The sequence below is a fragment of the Eptatretus burgeri genome, chromosome 10, assembly GCF_056783735.1.
Source record: "Eptatretus burgeri isolate ZD-2024b chromosome 10, Ebu_testis_v1, whole genome shotgun sequence".
NCBI classification, from domain to species: domain Eukaryota; kingdom Metazoa; phylum Chordata; class Myxini; order Myxiniformes; family Myxinidae; genus Eptatretus; species Eptatretus burgeri.
The window spans coordinates 1,183,105-1,196,054 of NC_140970.1; the positions used below are offsets into that span (position 1 = coordinate 1,183,105).

The 12,950-nt window shown below is 43.5% G+C and overlaps 1 protein-coding gene across 1 annotated transcript in view; it reads left to right on the forward strand.

The window, feature by feature from the left end:
• The window catches only part of CASK (calcium/calmodulin dependent serine protein kinase), a 328,238-nt gene that overhangs the window by 292,829 nt on the left and 22,459 nt on the right, over positions 1-12,950 (forward strand). The window contains exons 26-27 of the mRNA XM_085896794.1: positions 5,008-5,091; positions 5,246-5,275. Coding sequence (XP_085752920.1) covers positions 5,008-5,091; positions 5,246-5,275 — 114 coding nt within the window. The remainder of the gene's footprint in view (positions 1-5,007; positions 5,092-5,245; positions 5,276-12,950) is intronic.

Below are 12,950 nucleotides of genomic sequence, written 5' to 3' on the forward strand. Positions count from 1 at the left end.
AGCGAAATGGAGACAGTTGGTCCGCTGTGGCGACCCCTAACGGGAGCAAGCCGAAAGAGGAAGAAGAAGATATATATACATATATATATACATATATATATACATATATATATACATATATATATATATATATATATACACATATACATACATACATACATATATATATATATATATATATATATATATATATATATATATATATATATATATATATATATATATATATATATATATATATATATATATATATATAGTGTTACGGCTGTGGAAATTCGCAATACACCATAAAGGGTCCTTAGATCAGTTATGACGATAAGTATATGTGTAGTTAGATTTCCCCACCGTTGTTTAGAAGGATTTTTCCATGTTCACCGGGCTGCGATCCTTTGAGATAGCCGTTTTTCTTTTCTCTATCATTATTTTGGACCAATCATCCCCCAACAACCAAATCGCCACCACCAACCATACACCAACAACCAAATCGCCACCACCAACATCATTCCCAAACAACTACAACTCAAACACCACAACCTCCGCCTCTTTACCTCCACAACTCCACCCCGCAAACATCGCTTCACCGCCATTCTCAAACGACGCCCGCCAGTAACCAAATCGCCAACACCAACACCCTTCCCAAACCACCGCAGCAAACTTCCACCACCTCCGCCTTTCTACCACACGTCGTACTATGGGTTGGAATGCGTTCCTTTCGCCTCGAAAAGCGGATCAGGAATGCTTCACGCCCCCTTTTCATCCGCCCAATGGCTGAGCATCGGGTGGTGTGGCCCCGCCTCCGAACCCGCTGTGATCCAGAAATTTGCATGTACGCCCCTCCCTCTGCCTATGTAAGCGCAAGCACAACGCAGCTCGCGGCAGAAAAGTGGGAGCAGTGGAGTGGCAGCAGCAGTGTCGGCAGTCAAGTGGAAGTCAAGCAGTGTGTGCGTCGGCATTCAAGTGGCAGAAAAAGTGGGAGCAGTGGAGTGGCAGCAGCAGTGTCAGAAGTCAAGTGTGTTGGTCGCGGCAGTCTGGAGAGTCGGGAGACGGGACAGTCAAGTGTTGCAGTCAAGTGGCAGTCAAGTCTGGAGTCGGTGGAGTGGAAGTCAAGCAGTGTCGGTTGGGCAGTCAAGTCGAGTGCAGGGTCGGCAGTCCAGTGTGTCGGTGTCGGCAGTCTGGAGAGTTGGGAGACGGGGCAGTCAACTCGAGTGCAGTGTCGGCAGATGGTGGCAGTGTCAGTGCGGCAGTGTCGGTGGGGCAGAATCGGGAGACGGAGCTCGAAGCCGACGGGAAAGGCAGACGGGGAGCGCCGGAGAGAGCTCACCGACCACACCGGGGGCATGAAGCCAGGCGCAGCTACGCTGACATCGCGGCTTGCCCGCCATCGCGCCACGAGGGCGCAGGTAAGACCCTTCCGTCTCGTGGACCTTGCCGCTCATCCAGGTTCCTCGCACATTAGGCCCACGGGCCCAGTCTGACTCCCTTGTCTATGAGGGGTCTTTTCTTGCTTTTTCTTTGAATGCATGTTGTGGCGCGGAGTCCCGTAAGTAAAACCGTATAAGTGACTGTACATAATTGCTTATAGACGGTCGTAGCACCTTTTGCTTTGCTTTTGTTCTGTATATGTGCATGTTAGTGTTTTGCTTTCCTGACTGCATATGTGCTTGTATAATAAATGTATCCGTGTGCAATAAATGTGCTTGTCGAACTGTTCCCCGTTTCGTTGCGTCCTTTCCCTTGTTTGAAAGTTCCATCTTGCATCACGGAAGGAATTGGTAGAAGGGTGTAAGCACCCGGTAAATAATCACGTCCGTCGGGGCCGGCGATAACACCGCTCGGTTATCACTGAAGCACGGAACGGACCGCTTAAGCGGTTTGTGTCCTAGGCCGGCCAGCGGCGAGGTACGATCGCCTGGTTATAACTACCCGCGCAGGTACTTAGGTAGGTCGAGTTTGGCGAACAACCCTATCCTGCATGGGTGGCCGATTGGCACGATTGTGGTGTGGTTGAAAGACCCATCCGTGACTAGCTCCTGGCGGTAGTTCCAAGGAGGGTCACGACTGAATTGTCCGTTCCGGTGGGCGACGCGGTCGCGATTTGAGTTATGTGACCGATTGCATATATATATATATATATATATATATATATATATATATATATATATATATATATATATATATATATATGTATATGTATATACTTGGATATATGTATATGTATATACTTGGATATATGTATATACTTGGATATATGTATTTGTATATATGTATATATATATATATATATATATATATATATATATATATATATATATATATATATATATATATATATTGTTGCGGTATTCGCGCCCGCCGGCGTGCTGACGGCCACGTAACTCGAATCGCGGCACGTCGCCCACCGGACGGACAATCCAGTCGTGACCCTCTCGGACTATCGCCGGGAACCAGTCACAGGTGGACCTTTCGGTCTCACCGCGATCGAGCCAATCAGCCCCCGCGTAGGATAGGGTTGCTCGCCAAATTCGACCTACCTAAGTACCCACGCGGAGGGTAGACCGGGCGATCGCACCTCGCCGCAGGTCGACTTCGGACACGGGCCACTTAAGCGACCCGTTCCGTACTATCAGAATAACCGAGCGGTGTTATCGTCGACCTCGACGGTTCGATTAATTATCGGGCGTATTCAGCCCACTACCAACCCTTTACGTGAAGCAAGATGGGGATTCAATAGGGGAAAAGACGAAGCGAAGCGGGAAACAGTTCAACACAAAGCACATTTATTCGCGGCACACGGGAGCACACATATACAATTCCACCAAATGCACACAGAAAAGACACAATGTAATTTACACGAAAAGCAAATGTAAAAGCGAAAACACAATGCAGAGCTAATACCGACTACCGAGCACACGGCAACACTTATACAATTTTACTTCACAGACGGCGCCGACAACACATACCCAAAACCAAGGAAAAAAATACCCTCAAGGATGAGGCGGGCCTGAGGCCGAGACCGGGTCGCGCCTACCCGTCTGGTGATGAGACGCGGAGCGGCGATGGCGCCTCAACTCCGCGGGCCTCGCGGACAGTGTCTGGTAGGGGGTGGGAAAGGGGCCCCCTTGGTCGCACTATCTCAGCGCGGGGGGAAACAGGAGGGGGTTGCTGATGCTCGGGGTATAGAGGATTCTTATTGTCCCGCGACGAGCGTCTCCACCTCGGCCAGGTCGCGCTGTCGGCCTCCCTCGGGTGCAGCTCCCTGCACGACGCGAGCACCCCCTCGTCTGCCCTCGCCGCCTCTCCACAGTTCCGTCCCCTCCGTTCCGACTCCAACGCACACGACGACCAGCTCCTTCTCGCCAACTCCACCGCCCGCGAAGTCTTAACTCTCTGATCTCGACTCTCCTACTCTCCTACTCTCCGCCTCTGGACTCTCCTACTCTCCACCTCTGGACTCTCCTACTCTCCTACTCTCCGCCTCTCCGCCTCTGGACTGACGAACACGGTCCTTTTATCAGCCCCGTAGCTTCGCCCTCTCATCTTTGACCCCCTCCCTTCGACCTTTCACCTCGCTCCCCATTGGCCCGAGAAAAAGTGGGCGTGAAGGCTTTTTGATCCATAAATTTGCATATATCGATCGCCCTGGGGGCGGGGCCAATTCGCCCCTCGCTCACCGATTGGACGGCAAAAAGTGGGCGTGTGTCGTTTTTGATCCGTTTTTGAAGCACAAAATCCGTGATTTTGTACACGCTGTTCGGCGCGCGCCCTGCACGAGTCCAACACCGGTACCCACAGCGGGGCAAGAACGGTGGCGATGCGACGGTTGCGAGGTGTGACGGGAAGGTCGTGGCGGTTGTGGTGAAGCGGCGTTGTGGTTGGTGGTTGATGTTGTGGTTGTGGTGGTAATCATGGCGGTTGGTCCAAAATAAAGATAGCAAAAGAAAAACGGCTATCCTGAAGAGTCGCAGCACGCATAAATGACATGTATTCCCACTAGACAACGGGTTTGGGCCTAACTACACATGTACTTACCGAGATATCTCACCTAAGGGACCTGAATGGTGGTTTGCGAATTTGGTAACCACAACAATATATATATATATATATATATATATATATATATATATATATATGTATATATATATATATATATGTATATGTATATACTTGGATATATGTATATGTGTTCACATATGTACTCGTCTTCTGGCTTCCAAAATGTCACCCAACCCATTGTCATGGTGAAAAAAACCACACAATAATCTCATTTTTCAAGCTTGGCAAATTTAATCCATTAATCACAATCGTATTTTCACCAGAACTAATTTTTGTTGAGTCTCGCGGAGTGCTATCTTCTAAAAAATGAAGAATACCAATGTAATGCAATAAATTCTTAAAGTAAGGACATTGAAATCAAACTACCTCCAGACACTGGAGTTTACTTTTTTCGGGGTATGCAAGGTATTGGCAGCCTCGTCTGCTATTATTGATACTTACAAGGGACAATACTCGGACCCCCCCCCTCCCCAACAGTAACTCTGAGGCAAATTAGCTGGCATATTGTTGGTTCGTTGGTTAAGCTCTCCCAAGGTGGACTCGAGGTTGTTCCTTGTGTCGCAGCACTTGCTAATGTCCTTCAGGATGTGGTGCCCCACCCAACTGCTATCTCACCATATCTCTCGCATACTTCCTGCAGATACCACTCGACCCCCACGAAAAGATGAGGAGGAGGGAAAAAGCTACCACTTTGTTTCCCATGACCAAATGATGACCGACATTGCTAGTAACGAGTACCTTGAGTATGGGAGCCACGAAGAGGCGATGTATGGCACAAAGTTAGCTACAATAAGAGCCATACACCAAGATGGTCGCATCGCCATTCTGGATGTTGAGCCGCAGGTGTGTGGGTACATGCTATGGGAACGACGTGCTGCAATAAGAGTGAACGAATGCGAGAAAAGTTGATCACAGCAAAGCCACAAGAAAACTCAATCAATGTTTGTCTTCCAGGCATTGAAGGTTCTGAGAACCGCTGAGTTCGCACCTTACGTCATCTTCATTGCCGCACCTACCATCACTCCAAGCCTCAATGAGGTAGTAAAATCCCTTGTGCCCTTATATTTGAAAAGAAAGAACTTGGTTCCCTTCTCCTCTACCCCTCCCGGTCCCTCTGCCCTGTCGCTTCTTCGTGACGTTGCCTCCATTTACAAATTATTTTTGTGTTCCTTTGTCCTCCTCTGCATGGCAGTCCCCTCCACGCTGGTGTCAGAAGCTCTCTGTAAGTTGCACTCCTTCTTCTGGTCTTCCTTCAGCTTTTTACTCCAACTATGAACCTTTTTTTTCTTCACGATCACAAATTCCTGCCCACATAGCACCCCTTTAACAACTTAAACATCACCATGTCTTGCTCCATGTTCATTTTGTCATCTGTCCTCCTTTGTGTCATCTGTCCTACTATTTTCACTTTGCTTGCTTTCATATTTTTTCCTCATTCTGTAGATAATACAAAGAATTCTGCCAAATATGTAGAAATATCTTATGGGATTTTGTTTTCTTTTTCCTCGACTAGAGCGAGCCTCATGGACTGAGCATGGTTGAACTGGCAGTGGTGTAGCAGGGCAACAATTGGGCACAGCCAGCAAGGGAATAAACGAAAAGGAAAGGAGTGATACTCCATTGTAGCAAGTGCTGAAATTTTATATATTTTTACAGATGAAGTCGAAGTAGAATCAAAATGCACTAAAAGTGCTTTCATTTAACATCATACCATAGTGATCACAGTTATTTTTACCTCCTTTTAAATTTGTTTTGTGTGCATAAGGTGAGTGCATCTCTGGCTAAAGCTGTTTTGAAAGTATCCCACACTTATTCCGGTTCTGCACAAAATGATCGATTAATGTATCAGAAACTCATGTCTGCATCTTTGCCCTATCAGAAGGCATTCCATCCAGTTACACACTTTCTCCCCAACAATCCCTCACCTTGGGTGCACTTGAACCAGTGCATACATCCTGTTTGAAATCTAGCCCTGCATAAGCTGTTACAATCTGATGAATGTGCAAAAACAAGAAAGAAGTCATGCCGTCGTGCAGAGCATGATACTTACGAAATCCCTCAAACAAATTTGACCATAAAAACAATTGGTGGTTGAATTCAGTGACTTGATATGCAAATCCTCTTCATATTTAATGTCAATGGGATGAAAATTGAGGATTTTAGAAATTTGACAATGTTTACCAACTTTTTTTTGAGAAATTTTGATTGATTTTCTTTTTTTTTTGTAGAAATTTTGACAATGTCAACTCAAAAAGGCCGATGTTGACATTTTGACCTTAAAAAAATAATCTGCTTCTTGCTTTTGACCAGCTCTTAAATGGAAGTTTATTGAAGATTGCTTTAAAATTGTGACTTGTTGGCGATTGACAGACAAACAAACAAGAAAAAGATGTTGTGCAGAGCACGATACTTGCAAAATCTACCCCCTCTCCAAAAGGTGCCATCAAATTGTCCATTTTATTAAGATTAAAATTGACAATCTTAATCGAAGTTCAGGTCAATTGGATGAAAATTGATTATTTTTCAGATTTAAATAGATGATTTTAGAAGTTTGATCTTGGATTTTTTTTTTTTATCCAAGCCAGGTGTAGCATTTTTTCTGAGCTCTTTCTTGTTACCCACTTCATCACAAAAGAGACACGGAGTGTCAACTGGTTCGCTCAAAGATGTAGAGGGTGATGTCTGTGTAACTGACCTGGCTGCACGAGTTTTTACTGGGCTAAATGATGCTTGTCCTTGATGCTTATTCCTGGCTCTCTGCACTTTCTGATTGTCGACAGCATTCCTGCAAGCTTTGTGCCACACTACATGATTAGACATCATCAGCTGCACTAAATTCTGAGTATCACTGTCACCAGTATTCTCTATGAATACAAAATCAGGCAGCTCACTTAATTCATTGAGTTCCTGGATATTGTTCACAACCTGTCTGTAAGTGGTTGAAAGTCTTTCAGGATTGTTTCTCAATTTAACAGATGATGAGGGATCCGAAGTTGGATTATGAGTCTCGTCTGATTGACATATAAAACATAGGCTCCAGTCCATCGTGGCAGGCGTGCTTTCACAGTTATCGGAACTCATTTGGATTAGTCACTTTGAATCTGAAAGTAAAAATTAGAGGTCACATTACAGATACATTATGTGACTAACTCATGTGTAGTTAAATTCAGCATGAGAAAACCATTTCTGAGTTGGGTCTGACCTAACAATCATATAGTAGACATGTTAAGTCATGTCTCGTTCTCACAATTTTTTTTCCTCATACATTTTAGAAAAAATGTAACATTTATGTATTTTTGTCTATGATTTGACCTTTAAATCCATCAGAAAGCAAAATTGTCACTGGAAATGAGTTCAGTGACCTCAAGTTGGTTAGAAAACAAGTATCATAATAGTTTCTATGACAAACGGTTCATGAGCTATGACTGGGCCATGTTTTCCAAAATGGTCGACGGCGGCCATCCTGTATTTTGAGATATGACGTGTCTTTGGATAAATTTGTTTCTATGACCCTAAGGAACTTCCATGCCAAAGGGGACCTTTGCATCACGATTTGAAGTCAAATGTCACTTAACATTTCTACTATGTAGGCGATTGACAAACAAACAAGAAAAACACACACAGAGCACAATACTTGCAAAAACCACCACCCCCCCCTTTACACCCCTCCTCCAAAGGGTGCCATGAATACATCACATTGTCCATTTCATTAAGATTAAAATTGACAATCTTAATCAAAGCTCAGGTCAATCGGATGAAAATTGATTATTTTTCAGATTGAAATTAATGATTTTAGAAATATGACCTATTGACCTCAAAAATAGTTGGTTTTCAAATTCAGTGATGCACTAGGCAATTACTTCTTAATTTTCATGTTAATCAGATGAAAATTGATGATTTTTCAGATGAAATTTATGATTTTAAAAGTTTGAACTTGAGTTGATCTTTTGACTTCAAACATAGTTGGTTTCCCAATTCAGTGATGAATTATGCAAATATTGTTCGAATTTCAAGTCAATCGGATGAAAAATGACGATTTTTCGAAATTTTACCTCAAGATGACCTTTGACTTCAAAATTTGAAGGCTTCTCAGTTGAGACGACCTCCCCAACTCAATAAAGTTTCATGACTATCGGTTTAGAATTGTGACCTGTAGGCAATAGACAGACAGACAGACAGACAGACAGACAGAATATCAAAGTCAACTGACGAATATACTTGAAAAATCTTTGATTTTGCAAGCAACAATAAATATGTCATGCATAGCACCATACATGCAAAATCCATGAAACAAATTTGATCCCAAAAATGATTGGTGGTTGAATTAAATGACCAAATACGCAACTCCTCTTCAAATCCCAAGTCAATTGGATGAAAATTGACAATTTTAGAAATCCGGCCTATGTTGACCTCAAAAATAATTGGTAGTTGAATTCAGTGACCTTAGATATTAATGCCTTTCATATTTCGAGTCAGTCGGATGAAAATTGAGGATTTTAGAAATTTGACAAGTTTGACCTTGAAAACATTAGATTTCTTGCTTATGACAAACTCTACCATATGGTGAAGTTTTGTGAAGATCGGTTTTAAATTGTGACCTGTAGGCGATTGACAAACATTATACACGACAGACAGACAATAACAGAATAACAAAATCGACTGACCAATACATTTGAAAAATCTTCCATTTTGCAAATGACAAACAAGAGAATGAGGTGGTGCAGAGCATGATGCATGCAAAAATCACCCTCCTCTCCAAGGGTTGCCATGGATATATCAAATTGTCCATTTCATTAAGATTAAAATTGACAATCTTAATCAAAGCTCAGGTCAATTGGATGAAAAGTGATTATTTTTCAGATTGAAATTGATGATTTCAGAAGTTTGACCTTGAGTTGACCTTTGACTTTTTGACCTCAAAAATAGTTGGTTTCCAAATTCAGTGATGCACTATGCAATTGCTGCTACATTTTCAGCTTAATCGGATGAAAATTGATGATTTTTCAGATGCAATTTGATGATTTTAGAAGTTTGCCCTTGAGTTGACCTTTGACCTCAAAATCAGAAGGCTTCTCAGTTGACACTACCTCTACAACTTGGTAAAGTTTCATGACAATTGGTTTAGAATTGTGACCTGCAGATGACGAACAGACAGAATAACAAAATTGACTGACCAATATAGTTGAAAAATGTTCGATCTTGCAAGTAACAAACAAACATTAAAGACATCATGCGGAGCATGATACTTGCAAAATCAATAAAACAAATTTGACCTCAACAATAATTGGTGGTTGAATTAAATACCTGATATGCAAATCCTCTTCAAATTTCAGGTCAATGGAATGAAAATTGAGGTTCTAAAAAATACCACCTTAGTTGTGACCTTGGGCCGATGTTGACATTTTGGTCGATGTTGACCTCAAAAATAATTGGCTGGTTGAATTCAGTGACCTGAAATATAAATACTCTTCAAATTTCAAATCAAGTGAATGAAAATTGAGGATTTTAGAAATCTCAACTAAGTTGTTGACCTTTGGCCAATGTGGACCTCAAAAATAATTGGAGGTTGAATTCAGTAAGCTCGTTTGAAAATCCTGTTCAAATTTCTCATTAATCGGATGAAAATTTACAATTTTAGGAATTTTACAAATTTGTTGACCTTTGGCCTATTTGACCTTTTCAATTTTGACATTGCATCACTGACGTCATTTGCATATTGCGGCACTGACTAGTCCCTGAAAAGGACTTATTTGAAAGAAAGAAAAAGGTTCTGAAGAGGACTCTGTGTCCTTTTCTCCTGACAAGGTACAGTTTGCGATCAAAACTCGACTCAGATTATGTAACCGGTTCAGATGGCATCAGCCCACTTGTCCTAAAAACCTACTCCTTTGCTCTTGCTCACCCTCTCTCTCTTCTATTCACCCTCTCATTTGCTCAAGGTCATCTGCCATCTGCTTGGAAATCAGCAAACATTACCACCCTGCATAAAAGAGGTGCAAAAACAGATCCCTGCAACAACAGACCAATCAGCCTTTTCCCAATCATCAGCAAGGTTATGGAATCCATCATTGCTTCAGACATTAAATCCTTCCCCTTCTCCAATGGCTGATTTCCGATCATCAATTTGGATTCAAACTAGGTCCCTCTACCCTGGATATGCTGCTTCTGCTCTTCCAACAATGGATGGAGGTACTCAATGCCAGACATGATATCAGAGCCATATCCCAAAACATATCATGTGCTTTTGACACGGTCTGACACCCTGCTCTGCTCATCAAACTCTCTTTCTTTGGTATCCAAGGCCATCTCCACTCATGGCTCACAGGCTTCCTCTCCTGTCGCAGCCAACTTGTGGCCTGAAATAAAGTTCGCTCATCTCTTCCTGTCCAGGCTGGGGTTCCTCAAGGCAGCGTTCTCGGTTCTGTTATTTTTTGTCGTTTTCATCAATGATCTCTCCGACTCTCTGGAAAATTCTCTTTATCATTTTTGCTGATGACTGCACCCTCTGCCGTACCATCTATCATCCCTCAGACCGGCAAGCAGCAGCTTCTTCGCTCTCTGCAGATCTGGGTAAAATCCCAAACTGGTCCAACACGTGGAACATGTCTTTCAATCCTGACAAATCTCACACTCTCACTATGTCTCTCTGAAAGGACCATTTGGAAACTACCCCCCCCCCCCATCTACTTTCTCAACAATCCAATGGAAGAAGTCCTTTCATTAAAGCTTCTGGGTCTCACTATCTGTCATGATCTTTCCTGGGAAAGCAACATTTCCAATCGGGCCTCCAAAGCCAGTCACCGACTGGGAATCCTCCGTCGTGCAAAGTCCTTCCTCAGCCCACCTGAGCTCCTGACCACTTACAAAGCTTTCATATGCAGCTTGATGGAGTACTGCTCTCCCCTCTCGGCTGGTGCTCGTGCCTCTCACCTTTCTCGGCTTCACGCTGTGGAAACCAAGGCATTTTTGATCATTGGTATCTCCCACGGTGAGGCTGAGTCTTTGGGCCTCTCACTCTCTCACCGCAAGCAGGTCGGTGGTCTTTCTGTCTTCTACCGTCTTGTCTCCGGTCTTGCCCCACCTGCTCTATCTGCGATATGTCCCCCCCCCCCCCATATTTCCGCAGGGCGCTCAAGGTCTGCCAGCAACCCCCTTCTAATAAAACTACCAAAATCACGAATCACTGCTCACCTTTACTCTTTTATTCTTCTTTTTCCCCACCTTTGGAATAAACTCCCACACTCTCTTCAATCCCATTCTTCCCTCCAGGCCTTCAAAACAGCCATTCACCACCACCTCTTATCTTCCCCCATCCAAAACCTCGATCTTTTCTATCCCCGTTAATCCACCCTCAACCAACCTCCTTCAAATTCCCTGCTTTCCTTCCTGAAAGTTCCTGTGGTGTCCATCTTGTATACCCGTGTTCCCCGCCCCATCCCTCTCCCTTCCACAGATCTCCTAATGTCTCTGGTCACCACTGTTTTGTCCTTCCCTCTCCCGCCCTTCTTGTCTCATGCCCCCCCCCCCCCCCCCCCCTGAGCGTTGTGTGTTAGCTCTCACACGAGCCTCGACAATGTATACAAAAAAAACAATGGGCTTCTTGATAATGACAACTCTTCCATGTGGTGAAGTTTCGTGAAGATCGGTTTAAAGTTGCAAACTGAGGGCGATTGACAAACACAGGCAGACAGACAGAATAACAAGAGGACGTCGTGCAGTGCGCGACACTTGCAAAATCCACAAAACAAATTTGACCTCAAAAATAATTGGTGGTTGAATTCAATGACCAAATATGCCACTCCTCTTCAAATTTCAAATGAATCGGATGAAGTGTGAGGATTTTACAAATACAACCTGAGTTGTTGACATTTGCTCTATGTTGACCTTTTGACCTCAAAAACATTAGGCTTCTTCCTTATGACAAACTCTACCATGTGGTGAGGTTTCATGAAAATCGATTTGAAATTGTGGCCTGTAGACGATAAACAGACAGACAGAATAACAAAATCGACTAACCAATATCCATGAAAAACCTTTATTTTGCAAGTAAAAAGAAGACATCATGCAGAGCACAATACTTGTTAAATCCGGAAAACAAATTCGACCTCAAAAATATTTGGTGGTTGAAATCAATAACCAAATATGCAGCAACACTTCAAATCCCAAGTCGATTGAATTAAAATTGATGAGTTTAGAAATTTGGCCTACATTGACCTTTTGGCCTCTGTTGACCTCAAAAAGAATTTGTGGTTGAACTCAGTAACCTGATATGCAAATCCTCTTCAAATTTGAAGTCAATCGGATGAAAATTGAGGATTTTAGAAATCTCACCTAAGTTGTTTTTGTTTACGTTGTCTAGGCTCGTTTAGGCCAAGGTCACATTTGCCACGGCGGCTGTGGGGTCTCCAAAATCTATGGCCACTAGCAATTATACGGCGGCCGCAGTATTTCCACGGTCACACAATGTAGCAGTCACATATGTTTTTATTTTTCAGGGAGCTGCAGGGCGTATTTATAAATTGTGGAGACTGAAAACGTGGGGTTGCCGTACGGTCTTTGATTTGATGTCGCACGGTGACCTGAGGGCGTTCCTGTGGCGGCCATAGAATTTTCAAGGCAGACGCAAGGTGCCCGCAAGGCGACTGCAGGGGGACCGCAGGGGGGCCCTAAGGCGAACGTGCGGCCAGACGGACGGTAATGAATGGGTTAATTTATTTAATTTTTTTACCAGTTCTTTTGTTTCAGCTTGTTGAATTGCTACGGCGAACGTAGAAATTAAAAAAGTTATAACTCCGCGTTATAATTCCACGGCGACCTTACGGCCTGTAACATAAAGCCAAACGGCGTAGGGCCACCCTGAGGCCACCTCAGAAACTCTGCGGCCGCTGCACATTTCT